The 13,839-nt window shown below is 47.0% G+C and overlaps 1 protein-coding gene across 4 annotated transcripts in view; it reads right to left on the reverse strand.

The window, feature by feature from the left end:
* The window catches only part of syt8 (synaptotagmin VIII), a 351,409-nt gene that overhangs the window by 40,431 nt on the left and 297,139 nt on the right, over positions 1-13,839 (reverse strand). For all 4 annotated transcript variants that reach the window (XM_078549118.1, XM_078549116.1, XM_078549117.1 and 1 more), the window contains one exon: positions 9,429-9,588. In XM_078549118.1, coding sequence (XP_078405244.1) covers positions 9,429-9,552 — 124 coding nt within the window. In that variant the 5' untranslated portion in view covers positions 9,553-9,588. The remainder of the gene's footprint in view (positions 1-9,428; positions 9,589-13,839) is intronic.

A 13,839-nucleotide genomic window follows, 5' to 3' on the forward strand; every position in this document is an offset into this window, starting at 1 on the left:
TACTTGGATTTCCAGAAGGCATTTGATAAGGTGTCACATCAAAGTTTATAGCAGAAAATATTGTAGGGGGTAACATATTAGCCAGTATAGAAGAAAGCTGGTTGGCAGAAAACAAAGACAATGCATAAATGGGTCATTTTCTGATTGGCAGGATGTGACAAGTGGAATCCCACAGTGCTAGGGCCTCAACTTTTTACAATTTATATAAATGACTTGGATGAGGGGAGTGAAGGCATGGTAGCTAAATTTGCAGATGACACAAAGATAGGTAGGAAAGTATGTTGTGTGAGGAGGTTGCAGATAGATATAGATAGAATGAGTGAGTGGGCAAAAACCTGGGAGATGGAGTATAATGTGGGAAAATGTGAAGTTGTTCCCTTCAGTAGGAAGAATAAAAAAGCAGATTATTAATTAAACTAAGAACAACTGCAGAATTCCAAGGTGCAGAGGGATCTAGGTGTTCTAGTGCATGATTCACAAAAAGTTAGTATGCATGTACACCACGTAGTTAAGAAGGCTAATGGAATGCTATTCTTTATTACGAGAGGAATTGAACATAAAAGTAAGGATGTTATGCTTCAGTTATATGGTGCATTGTGAGGCCACATTTCGAATATTGTGTGCCGTTTTGGTCTCCTTATTTAAGAAAGGATGTAAATGCATTGGAGGTGATTCAGAGGAGGTTTAGTAGGGGCAGAATTTTCTGCCTGTCGGGCGGTGGGCCCGACCCAATCTCCGGCAGGCGGGGAGTCAAACCCTGCCGGAGAAGTGGACCGCACCGCCATTTTACGTGGGTGGGCCAATTAAGGCCCGCCCAGCATGACGTCCAGCGAGAAGCACTATGCGCTCCCTGTGTGGGCGGGGGGATTCCCCAAAAGCGAGAGTGCGTTCTTTCGTTCATGCACACGAAAGAGCACACATCTCCCTGAGGCAAAGTGCAGCCTCAGGGAGATCGCTTCCACTTTGAAAAAGATTGAAAATAGATTTTGCTGCGCCCCCACCTTCCTGAAAATTTAAATGGGGCGGGTTGACGTCGGGAGTTACGCCCGACGTCATCCCGCGTCATTTTACGCGTCGACGAGCAGGCCTCGCCCCCTGCTCACCAGCAGCAAAATTCTGCCCTAAATTGATACCTAGAATGAGTGGGTTGTCTAATGAGGAGAGGATGAACAGACAGCTTGTTTAGCAGAGCGGAGGTTACTTGATTGAAGTATATAAGATCCTGAACGGTCGTGACAAGGTGGGCATGGAAAGGATGTTTCCTCTTGTGGGTAAGTCCAGAACTAGGGGGCACTGTTTTAAATTTAGGGGTCATCCTTTTAGGACAGAGATGAAATCTCAGGGGGTTGTGTGACTTTAGAACTCTGTGCTTCAGAAGGTGGTAGAGGCGGGGTCATTGAATATTTTTAAGGTGGAGGTAAATAGATTCTTGTTAGACGAGGGAATCAAAAAGGGTAGATGGGAATGTGGAATTCGAAACACAAACAGATTAGCCATGGCCTAATTAAATGGCGGAGTAGGCTCGAGTGGCCGAATGGCCTACTTCTGCTCCTATTTCATATGTTCGTATGTTCTTGCACATATCCAGGTAAGTAAACGAGTGTGGTCCAAAATCCCAGGGGGTAGGATTTTTCAGAAGGCTGAGTTTCCCACTCTGTCACCCAAAGAATCAGTGGGGATTGCTTCCCCACTGAGCTTGGCAGCCCTGCAGTCATTTTACACTCCATGGAGCATGAATTGGCTACAGGTGGGACTTCTGCCCTTCACCCAGGTAGAAGTCCCACCTCAGAGAGCTGCAGGGCAATTTGATAGTCACGAAGAGTGGTGGCCACTGCTGGGACTACAAGAAATCAAACCAGTCTAAGTGCGAGAGACTCACAGGACCAAGTGTGGAGTCTCATGGTGGGGATGGAAGGCAACCCAGGTTGGTGGGGAATGGGGAGTGGGTCATGATGGAAGGTCAGGCAGGGAGGCAGCACCCAGTGGAGGGAGGGCAGACCTTGAGGGGGTGGGGCGGTGTGCCCAACCTGGAAAGGGGGCCCCATCCCGCCCAAGGCTTGAGCAGGGCGATCTGTTGAGCTTCACCTCCATCCCTGAATTCCTCCTACCCACCAAAAAATTATGGGTGAGCAGGATGCGCCCTTTGAGTGGCCAGTAATTGTGGTGGCCATTTAAGGGCTTCAATTGGGGTGGGGGTGGTTGGGTTGGCCTAGGCCTCACCCATCTCCTGTAAAATTGCAGACAGGCTGGGGGCAGGTGGGTAGGCGGCAGGAGGCCACCCGGGGAATTTTAGGGCCCTCCACGCCACACCACCTGCTCCCCACAGCCTGAAAGGCCGCTGGAGGGAGACCATAAAATTTTGCCCATGATAATAAGATGTGCATGTATAATATAGTACAGCAGATTCAATTTTAATACTGAGATTGCCATTTTCTGCATGGATCTTGTTTGAAGCCAAGATGTGACCACAATGTGTTAAGTAGTTTGCAGCAGAAGACAGCAGATATTTTAAACTGCTGCATCTGTTAACTCCCCGTGTGCATCACCCTGGAGACCAATTAGTAATTAAGATCATGCTGGCTTACTGCACGCTTAGTTGTTTAATGTACAATGCTCAAAAGCCCCAAAGACATTGTGAACCAGTGCTGGGAGAGTCACAATTTGATCTGTTAAAACTTTTGTGAAAATTGAATTAATTGCAATCTAAAGCATGAACAAGAGTTGGGTTTATTTTTCACAAGCATTGTCCTAAGAGTTTAATTTAATATTGCTTATTAAGTGCAATAATTCCTGTACACACTAAGTACTCGAGTTTCCCGATCAATGCATTTACATCAGACTCGTTAGCTGGCTGTAATCATTGTTCTATACAATGATCAACTAGTGTATGACAGACTCGTGACTCAGTTATTTCTTTGTTAAAACTTTTTTGGGACCCACTGATGGTTAGAAGCTAAATCTAGCCTGTTACTTCTGATCAATACTATGGCTCATGTTGGAATGTAGTGGAGCAGCCTTGTGATTAACATAACCAAATCCAGCTTCTTAATTGTAATGATTACCTCATATCATGATCAACAACTGTAGGATTGAATCTTAGCCAATAGATATGCACACCTTGACTTTTCCTTTGCACAGAATGCACCAGGTCAGGTCAATAAACACACTGGGCAGAATTTTCTGGATGGCGGGGGAGCGGACTGGGAGTAGGCGTGGACCCAATCGCCGCTCACGATCGGGTCCACGCCACCATTGTACGCAGGTGGGCCAATTAAGGCCCGCCCAGCATACTTCACGACTCCGATGCAAAGCAGGAGTGGGCGGGTGGCGGCTGGCGCGCTCAGCCCACTGGGTGCAATGGCGACCTGCATAAAGGAAGGCCTGGCAGCCTTGGAAAGGCTGCTCACAATGGCTGTGCGAAGGGGTGTGCAGAGGGGCAATGGAGTTTATTCAGGTCTGGAGGGTAGGCCAGCAGGACAGGCCAGGCCAGAGGTTAGGGCAGAGGGCCAGTGTGCCCCTCGTTTTTCTGATGACTGCCTTGCTGCCCTACTCGAGCGGGTGGCAGCACGGCGGGAGGTGCTTGTTCCCCAGGACGGGAGGAGGAGGCCCCCCCCACATGACAAAATGTGCCTGGGAGGAGGTGGCGGAGGTGGCGAGCTCCCGCAATGTGGTGCAGTGCACCTGGATCCAGTGTCACAAGTGCTTCAATGACTTGTTGCGCTTTGGAATGGTGAAGACAATATTGGCATTGGTCACTTAACCCAGCAGGTCGGCTTTCCCCCATGCTGCGCACCACCCCCACCCCCCCCACCCAAATCTGAGTGTAGTGACTGCATTGAATCATTGACTACATGTGTCCTTCGCTGGGTGGGCCAGCAGATATTGCCTATGCTGAGGTCAGGCTGAGAGGGTGGTGAAGAGATGGGATCTGCGCCTGCAGCATGTGGTACACTGAGACCCGCATGACTGTTTTGGGGGCAACCTGGAGGAGCTGCACCTAGGCGCAGTGCTGAAACTCCAGGACATGTCCAAGTCAGGGTGATGAGATGCTGGGAGGGGAACTTCAAGGTGGCAACGAATCACCTGCTGCCCCCTGCGCTCCATGTGCTTGTGATTTCTTGCTATGGAAGGATATGTGGTGCCTAATGTGTTGTGGGCAGCATGTGGCCGAAGGAGGGGTGGGTAACAGGCCTTTCACCTTTGTGTGAGTGATCGGCAGCAGCGGGGTGAGGAGGCTCTGGAGCCCTGATATATCCCACTCTGTTTGGGGTGGGCCGCGTGTGAAGAGAGTCCATGTACAACTTGCACAAATCAATGCTCTTCTCTCATTTCAGGAGAAGAATGCACATAATGTGGCAGAGCGGGTGAGGACTGGCGGCAGCCAGGCGCAGTTAGCCATTCTCAGCCGGTTTGAGCAGGAGGCCCTGGATCTGGAGAGGTGCCATGCGCCCAGGTCCACTGGAGTCGGTGAGGCTGGGGTGCCACGGCCAGGTATGTATGCTCAGCAGTGAGGTCACCATTGTTCTCCCAACAGCTATGGCAGTGCTGAATGATAAGTGATTTAATTTTGCAACATGGCTTATGGCAGGATGAGCGCATAATGATCTGGGGGACAGGGATGCACTTTGTCATTATCTCCACATTAACTGATCCAATGTCCTTGTTCTTCCTTTCAGCATCAGCGGAGCAGGGCCGGGAGGAGGAGCAGCAGAGGCCCCCTCTCACACCTGAGGGCCCTTAAGTCTCACCAGCGTCACACCATCTCTGTCAGGCAGGCACCAGCACAGATACTAGCACCTCGGTGGGAGTTAGAACATCGGCTAGTGTCCCGGAACACAGCAGTGAGGGAACTTCACAGTCACTGGAGGAGCTGACAGAGACAGAGAATGCCCATGGTGCCAGCAGTCGGAAGACTGCAGGAGACCAGGCACATGCTCAGTCGGTTCCTGATGATGTGCCTCTGGAGTCATTCGCAATGCAGCAGATGTAGGAAATGTGGCCGAGTGTGCAGGAGCATCTGGGGGAGACGCATGAGGCTATGCTTGGCTTGGTCTCTGTGGTGGAGGAGTCTATGCGGACGCTCACCGAAGCAATGAACCACATGTGCGAGTGCCATGCGTCCTCCATGGAGAGAGTGGCGACTCTCGTGGAGAGGCTCCTCCAGGAGACCCGTCAAGGCTTCCTGGGGATGCGCTCTGACCAGCAAGCCCTCACATCGGCATTGACCTCAGCTTAGTGTGCGCACCAAGTTTCCCAGCTCGGTGCCCATCCATCCACGGTGAGCAGGGAGGTCCGAAGCGACCTCACGCCGGTGCAGCAGCTGCCTGTCGTCTCTGCGAGCTCCTCTCAGGGTGCTCCGGATGAGGGCGGCAGCTCCTCCGCCCCTCTCCCAGTGACCGTAGCATCCGGTGAGGCTGCGACGACTGGGAAGATGCCAGCTGTGGAACTGGCAGCTCCCTCCCAGGCGCGGCCATCACAGGTTCCACGGGCCAGAGGACGTCCGCCAAGGTCAAGGCCAACAGGACAGCAGAGTCAGCAGGCTGTCTCAGATGCCACTCCCAGCGATGGGGCAGCACCAAGAGGTAGCACCTGGAAACATAAACATAAGGCACCTTAGGCACACCATTGGTTTATCACTGGTGCTTTTGTGCTGGCCTGAGATAAGGTCTTTATGATTTGCTTTGAATGACCCTTGTCATTTTGTTTCATTAAGTTTCTTTGCCTGTGATATTAAATTCAGACATGTCACCATGGCTGAGTGTGCCTCTTTTCTTCTACATGTGTATGGTTGCCAAACATGTTAGGAGTGCTTTGTGGGACATTCAGCTTTATTAACAAGGCCCTTAGTTATTGTTCCTAACCTGGAAGATTTGGCACTTAGGTATCAAGTATGGAGCCTACAGCCCAGGCTTGTGCTGGAGGTCCATCAGTGGTGCACTAGCTGAAGGTTCGTTGGATTAAAGCCTCCCGGGTGTTCCTGCCACCCTGTAGTATGCCCGGGTCAGCGTCTATCCCCTCAGCATTTCCCTGTATGTGCTCATCCTCGGACTCACTGCTGGACTCATCGTGTGCAGCCGTAGCCACTGCGTCGACGTCTTCATCGTCCACAGCATCCCCCCGTTCCAGAACAAGACTGTGGAGAGTGCAGCATGCAACCACTATCACCAACATATGATCTGGGGGTAATGGAGTGCACCCTCTGAGCAGACCAGTCATCGGAAGTGCATCTTGAGAAGACCGATGGTTCTCTCCACCACAGCCCTTGTGGAAGCATGTCTCCTATTGTACCGCTGTTCAGCTTCCGTTCTTGGATGGCAGAGAGCTGTCATGAGCCAACTTCTGAGGGGATAGCCCTTGTCACCCAGCAGCCATCCATCAAGCCGGGCCGGAGCACTAAAGAGCCCCAGCACCTGGGAGTGTCTGAGGATGTAGGCGTCGTGGGAGCTGCCTGGGTACCTTGCACAGACTTGTAGAATCAGCATCCTGTGATCACACACTATCTGCACGTTCATGGAGTGGAAGCCCTTCCTATAGACGAAGGTACCGGGCTCAGCTGCTGGCACCTTGATGGCCACATGTGTGCAGTCGATGGCCCCCTGGACACAAGAGAAGCCAGCAATCGCCACGAAGCCTCTGGCTCGCTGTGTCTGGCTTGCCTGGTTCTAACGGAAGTTGATGAAGGTCAACACACGCCTGAACAGAGCATCTGTAACCTGCTTTACACAAGTGTGGACAGCTGATTGCGAGACACAGCAAAGATCACCCACTGACCCCTGGAAGGAGCCAGAGGCATAGAAGTTGAGGGTACCTGTGACCTTTAGAGCCACTGGCATGGGGTGTCCTCCCAAACAGTTGGCGGAGATCTTAGGCCCAATCATCTGACAGATATAGTTGACTGTCTCCCTTGAGAGATGGAGCCTCCTTCGGCACTGCACCTCGGACATATTGAGGTAGCTGCTTTGCCGCCTGTATACCCTGGCAGCAGGATAGTGGCGTCTTCTGCGGCCCCTTTCACCTTGGTGTGCCTCTTGGCCCTGCGCCCCTTGTGCCTGCGCCTGTCCTCTCAAAGGTGGCTCCTCAGGAGGTTGAATGTGCACTCCTGGCCTCCTCCCCCTTCTAGCCCTCCCTTCCTCCGAGGAGGAGGTGCCTCCAGTGGAGAGTTCAGCTCCCATTCCCAGGCTATGGGAAGGCTTCCAGAAACCTGCAGGCCCAAAAAAAATTCCTCACTGCAGAGTGCTTATCTGAGGGTTAAGAGTCCAGACAAAGCAGCTGGTATGCGTTTTGAAGTGTTGCAGATCACACAGACAAGTTTCAAAAACTTTGAAAAATCAATACTTGAGAGTGCACGTTCGCGACCCCACTGGGACCTCTTATCCCACCCGTGGATGAAGTTTATACAAATGTGTCCTACCCGCCTGCCCCTTGCGCCCGTGCGCTGACCCGAAGATTGCATGGGCGCCTAAAAATCGGCATTGATTGGTTAGTCAAGGGCCTTAAGTGTTAATTAATGGTGGGAGCACAACAGATATCATTGCAAGCTCGCCCAGCAAAATATCGCGATGGCGTGCGGTGACATCGGGACGCTCGCCAGGCGTCACTGCACATCATTTTACACGCGGACGTGTGGGGCCCGCCCCTGCACGCCAACGGGAAAATTCTGCCTGCTCATCTTGTTAGCTATAACTACACACTGAAACTATGGGATAGGCCAATGACTAATCAAAGCTATAACCAGTTTCATGCATTTAACATAAATAAAAGTAACAGACACGATTTTGAAACATACATGCAACATTTTGTCATTTTAGTCATTTAGCTAGTTACTAACCACAATTGGTTTTGTTGCAGGCTTTATTTAAACATTAATTTCTGCTCAGATATGACAAATTTGGTCTGGTAGTTTGCTAATTGGCTCATCTTTCATGAATAACATTTAAGGTATTTTAAGGTGATGAATGTGTCTGCACAATGCAAGACAATTGTCGATAAAATAAATCAAGTAATAGGATGAATTTGAAAAGCACTGGATTACAAGTTAAAATAGGTTAAACTGACATATACAGATCACAGATAAAGCAGTACAGACATGTTTGAACATCAAGCTCAAAGAGAAAATGGCAAGATTAGAAAGTATTCAGGGGAGTAATGATAACAATCCGAGGCCAAAGGAAATATAGCTACAGATCTGTCAGACCCACCCTCTGTGCAACAATGGCCTCCTGGCAAGCTGGATCCTTGACCCCATCCAAAATTCTTGGGTAATGGAGAATTTGATGAACACATGGGTCAGAATTTTCACCTCGGCAGGCAGGCGCGCACCTGACCTGCTTGAGCGTGAAATGACGCGCGGTGACGTCGGGCGAGCGTCCCGATATCAACGCGCAGTCGTGCGATAGTTCAGTCGACGGTTGTGCGTGGGAATCGGCAGCATGCCCACCCACAGTTAGAAGGTCTATTAAGGCCATTAAAGTATTAATTAACTTAAAGTTTCCGCTGCCCGCCCAACCTTATGGTTGGCAGGGAGGCGAAAAGGCCAAGCAGCCTTCGCATTTTTCATGGAACCTCATCCACAGGTGGGATGAGGTTTCATGAACGCTTTTAGAATGTTTTAAAAGCTTTTAATAAAATTGATGGACAGTTTCACATAAGGGGACATGTCCTTAAAAATTTTTTTTAACGTTTAATCAATGTTTTATGAGTGAAACCTCTGTGCCTCAGGGAGATTTCTGACTCAGAAAATTCTCCCCGGCTCAGGCAACCCCCCACCCCCACCCGCACAGGGAGCGCTCAGCCGCTTCCAGGTGCGCGTCATGCTGGGCGGGCCTTATATGACCCGCCCACATAAAATGGCGGCGTGCAGCCGTTCAGGGGTGCTGATCGGCTGCGCGCCCATCCTCACACAACAAGAAAATTCTCCCCCTTATTTTATGATTCTCTAATTCCTTTTCTTAGTTCACTATTACCAAATGAGCTTCAGTACATTGGACTCAGAGAGGCTGGTCATAGTAAGAGATTCCATTCTCAGGCAGATTGGAAGGGGCCAGGGATATAAAAGTAGCAGCTTACAAAATACATATTTTTCCCTCTTCTCCATTACTCTTGATTTTTCACTGCAGTGAGCAAAGTAACCATAAACCTGAGTAATAGGCTGAGCACAGACAAGGTGAAACAATCCATCCTGGAAGAACAAGGATCCTTCATCGTAAAACCGAGTTTCACTGTGATCATTACACTTTATCTACTTATTGCCTCAAGGCTGAGTGCAACTGCACTGGGTTAACATGAGGCTGGACAGCACTTGCATTCCAGTATTCAGAATTTGTCCTACTCATATCTCTACTCATATTTTTGTCTAAAATCTAACTAAATCCTCTTCATGGTTATATTTCCTGAAATGGAAGTTCACTACGTTACATTTATATACTTACATGGGATTTTATTGATCAAATTGGAAATGATGTTTCCATTTTTTGTCGTGGTTATTTGGGTGGTATTGGTTGGATGGATAATGACAGATGGCTTTACAGAAGTGGTTGTATTTGAGGTACTCATTTTTCTTTGTTCTCAGATTAGATTTAAATCAATGACCTACAAGAAAAAAGAAAAGACGTTCAGTTTATGCAAATAAACCAGCCCCAAATTATGGACGCTTCATAAAATCTAATCTGCGGGGAAATCATTCTATTTCCAACCACAGTCACTCCTCATTGCAAGAACACATAATTCAGAAATAAGACAGAAAAATATTTTGAAAACCAGACAACATTTTGAAACGGTGAAATCTGTCACATCCTCCATTTAAGCCCACCTGCTGTCTGTGAATGATGAGGTTATTGTCTCCCACCACACTTCCAATGGTCCATACTGATCTAATCAGTGTGCGATCTTTCCCCAGTGATTGAATGTTAAAACAGCTTGCTTCTGTTTGCTTTCTGTTATAGATCTCTTTGGTTTGAAGATAATACCAAGGCCTATTCTGGTGGATGTTGATACAAAATAGTGCATAATGCTTTTGGAAGAGATGTTTCTTCTGGTGTTGTGGCAAAAATTGCAGTGTTATAACATAAGGTATTATGTAGATGCAAATATTATGAGCTGGATTTTCACATAGTCAGGGAGACTCTGGAGACCTTTGAAAATGGCGGATGAGACCTAGGTCCAGAAGTCCCGCCCCGACTTCCGACAGGCACCATTTTCATGGGTAAGGGAAAGGAGGGGATGGAGCATGAAGTGTATGAGAAGGAAACCTGAACTCAGCTGGGCCATTTAAACTCCATGCACAGGACAAGCAGATCTGATTATCACTCCAGGAATGGCCTCAACCCGCATTGTGTGTGTTCTACGACTTTACGGTGGAGACATAAATGCTCATGAAGGGTGAATAAGGTACATAGAACTGCAAAGCTGTCAAGTTATTTAAATCCCCTGTCCTTTAAATTATGAAACCAAAAAAAAATTGGTTCTAGCAGTTTAAATAGAGTTTGTTGTCATAAGCCTGTGGGCTACCATTATTGCTTTATTATTGCTTGACTGCTTCCACAATCTACCATTATCACAGTGAAGGTTGGGAGTGGGGCGGGGGGCTGTTGTGAGTTCACAGTTTGATTGATATATCCAAGAATGAAAGTATTTTTTATATATATGAAGCCTGTAATATATATTTGGAGCTTTATTTTTTACATCTCAGCATGGCTCCTGAGGTCTACCCATGGTGGACACTGGGTAAGTTGGCATGGAGTGTGTAAGGGCAAAGGATGTTAGGTGGGGGGCCATGGGTTGACACTAAGTTGGCATAGGGCTTCAAGGAGCATTGAGGGTGAGTGGGGGTCATGAATTGGCATTAGTTGGCACTAAGTTGGCATAGGGTCTATAAGGGATTAGGAAGGTTGGCATGGAGGGTATGAGGGGATATTGGGGGTAGGTGGATAGAGGAGCATGTGTTAGCATGAGTTAGTCTGGATGAGACATGGGAATGGGTGGGGGGGGTGCGCGGAGAAGGGATGTGAGGGCTAGAAGGCCTAACATTGAACAAAACAACTGGGACGAAGTCCCAAAGAATTGAGGTGGGCCTTTGAACCATGTGGCAGGCCCTGTGGCCACCTCCAACCTGTTGTCCAGGTGGGTGGGCCCAACTCCAGCATGCACCCCCTCCCCTACCCCCTGGAACAAAAATCGTGCCTTCTGAGGCAGACACTGAACCAGGAAATTTCCCAACTCCTGTTACCTACCTCTAACCTGAAAACCCAGCCCAAGGGGAATGTTACAGATTTGAACCTGCCTTAGATACTATCTCTAGTTAACGTCAATGGTACATAAGAACATAAAAAATAGAAGCAGGAGTTGGCCATTCCGCCCGTTGAGCCTGTTCCACCACTCATGGCTGGTCTGATTGTGACCTTAACTCCACTTTCCTGTCTGCCACTAATAATCCTTTACTCTCTTGTAGATCAAAAATATGTTGAACGCAGCCTTGATTATATTCAGTGACCCAGCCTCCACCGCTCTCTGGTGTGGAAAATTCCAAAGTTTATTGACCCTCTGAGAGAGGAAATTCCTCCTCATCTCCATTTTGTGGTCTGTACCACAATAAGACCCATATCCCTCACATTCAGGAATTTATATTTGCTACATGATATCTAGATGGATAATAGCATTGTACAGAAATGTGCAAATAAGATCTCCTTGTTATCTAAACTGGAGATTGTGATCGTCACACATGCCCTTACATTCACTTCACCAATCTTCTAAAAGGTAGTTTGATTAACACTTTGTTGATACGAGGCCAGATACAAAACATTAAGCAATTTTACTTTACAGTAGTAAGTGAAACTACAGAGTAACGATTATAAAGAAATCTCATTTTAATATAACTTACAAGTCTGAAACCCTTCTCTTCACTATTTTAGCAGAATCGTTGACCAACTTACTGTTGACATATGGAAATTGGTGTCCTATGGAATAATGTTAGGGCCTCCATGCATCTCACCGACTATTAAGAGTATAGGTACAGAAAAACATCTCATAAATAAAAGACATCAGAGCAGCCAATTTTCAGTTGGCAATAAGAATGAGTAAAATTATCCTTCTAGGTCTCTTGAAAGTGAAGGCAGGTGTGCAAAACTCTACATGTCAGGTATACTTCAATCTATTCACTAAAAAAGCAGCATTCAGAGTTGTCTCTATGTCAATTCTGCACGGAACTTTCCTGTCTTGTTCTGAAATTGCTATTGGTTTTCCTGCTTCCCTGTAATTCCCTATCAGCTATACATAATGGGAAGTGATGCCTGTAACTTCCCAATATACAGCCAAAGGACAAGGATACCCATCAGTAGCATGGAAAATTACACTCAGCCATACACCAGAACAGGCCAAGTTCTTTTCAAGGATCTCAGCAGCATGAAACTTCTTACCTCCTTATTCTTTCCTTCTTTATACAAGACCTTAACTATTAGTTCTTTGTTTATCTCAACTTCTATTCTTTTCAATTCAACCTTAATTGCGTGTTGCACTGTGCATTGTGATCCTTCAGTGATAAATGCATGGATTACCTCCTATCAGACACACATAGCAGCAGCTCTGAACAACAAGGCTCTAATTATTGCTTATGTTTTACTGTCCCAGGCACTTTGATGAAACTAGCAGTTTCCAAACTGCTATTTCTTTCTAGCCACCAGATGGTAATCCCTACTCAGTTTCATATTAGATTCCCTTCATTTTGGCTTTCCAATGAATAAAGGAACTGAAGGGTGAAGGACCGAGGTATGAAGATCAGTAAAAGAAAGACCCAATATCCAGACTATCAGTTTGAGCCTAGAGAAGAGGATCAGAGTGAAAGTGTAAAGGATGAAAGGGACAGCTTCAGGGTCAGTGGGGCAGAAGATGGAAGTATGGAAATTAAGCAACAGATTAGCTCTGGTTGGAGTAATTGGAAGAAGTACAGTGCAATGTTGTGACAGAAAATTATCACTAAAACTGAAAGGAAGAATCTACAAGACAGTTGTGAAATTAGTTTTGTTATATAGTGCAGAAAATTGGACAGCATCAAGAAGGGAAGAACAAAGACTGGATACAAATGAGGTGCAGATGCTGAGATAGCTGTGTCGAGTGCTGAGAAAGGTAAGTTCAGGAACTGGTACATTAGGGTGAAGATTGTGGGAGCATCAAAAAAAGTAGCCAAGAAGAGATTGAAATGGTATGGTCATCTATTGTGGAAAAAGAGTCGGCATGTGATGAAGTATATGTTGGTGAGATGGGGCTACCAGAATGAAGGAGGAAAGGAAGGCCTAATACCAGATGAAAATCACGATGGTGAGAGACTGAAACACAACAGGATTGGGGAAGAATGGGTGACTGACAGGAGGAGATGGAGAAGGGTGATCAAGCTGCATCATGGTGACTTGAAGTAAACTGGAAGAAGCTGAAATAATCAGAAGAGTGAAGGATAACAACAGATCTTAAAAGATCAGTCACAACATGAAAACAACATTACAAATAATGAAGGATTGGACATAGAGAATGAAATGGAAATGTTTCTCCAAAGCTGTTGAGTTGCTTTAATTAACGATTAGTTAACACTCACCCTATAGGGTAAGTGACATTTTGTAGATCTGCACCCATAGAATTAACATATTGCTAGGTATGCAAGATAATCATATAATTGTTCCAAGTTCTGATGTCAACATCCTAAACAATTTGTTCAGCGGTTTTATCTTTACTTGCAAATAAGATGTGATGAAGGATGTGTGAAAAAGCATCAAAAAGAATTGCCCATCCTTCATAGGGCAGAGTTGGTTGAATAGCTCTCTAGAAAATGCAATGGGAAGATGAGATCACTCAGAA

The sequence above is a fragment of the Cetorhinus maximus genome, chromosome 9 (genome assembly GCF_964194155.1).
Source record: "Cetorhinus maximus chromosome 9, sCetMax3.hap1.1, whole genome shotgun sequence".
Lineage (NCBI taxonomy): Eukaryota > Metazoa > Chordata > Chondrichthyes > Lamniformes > Cetorhinidae > Cetorhinus > Cetorhinus maximus.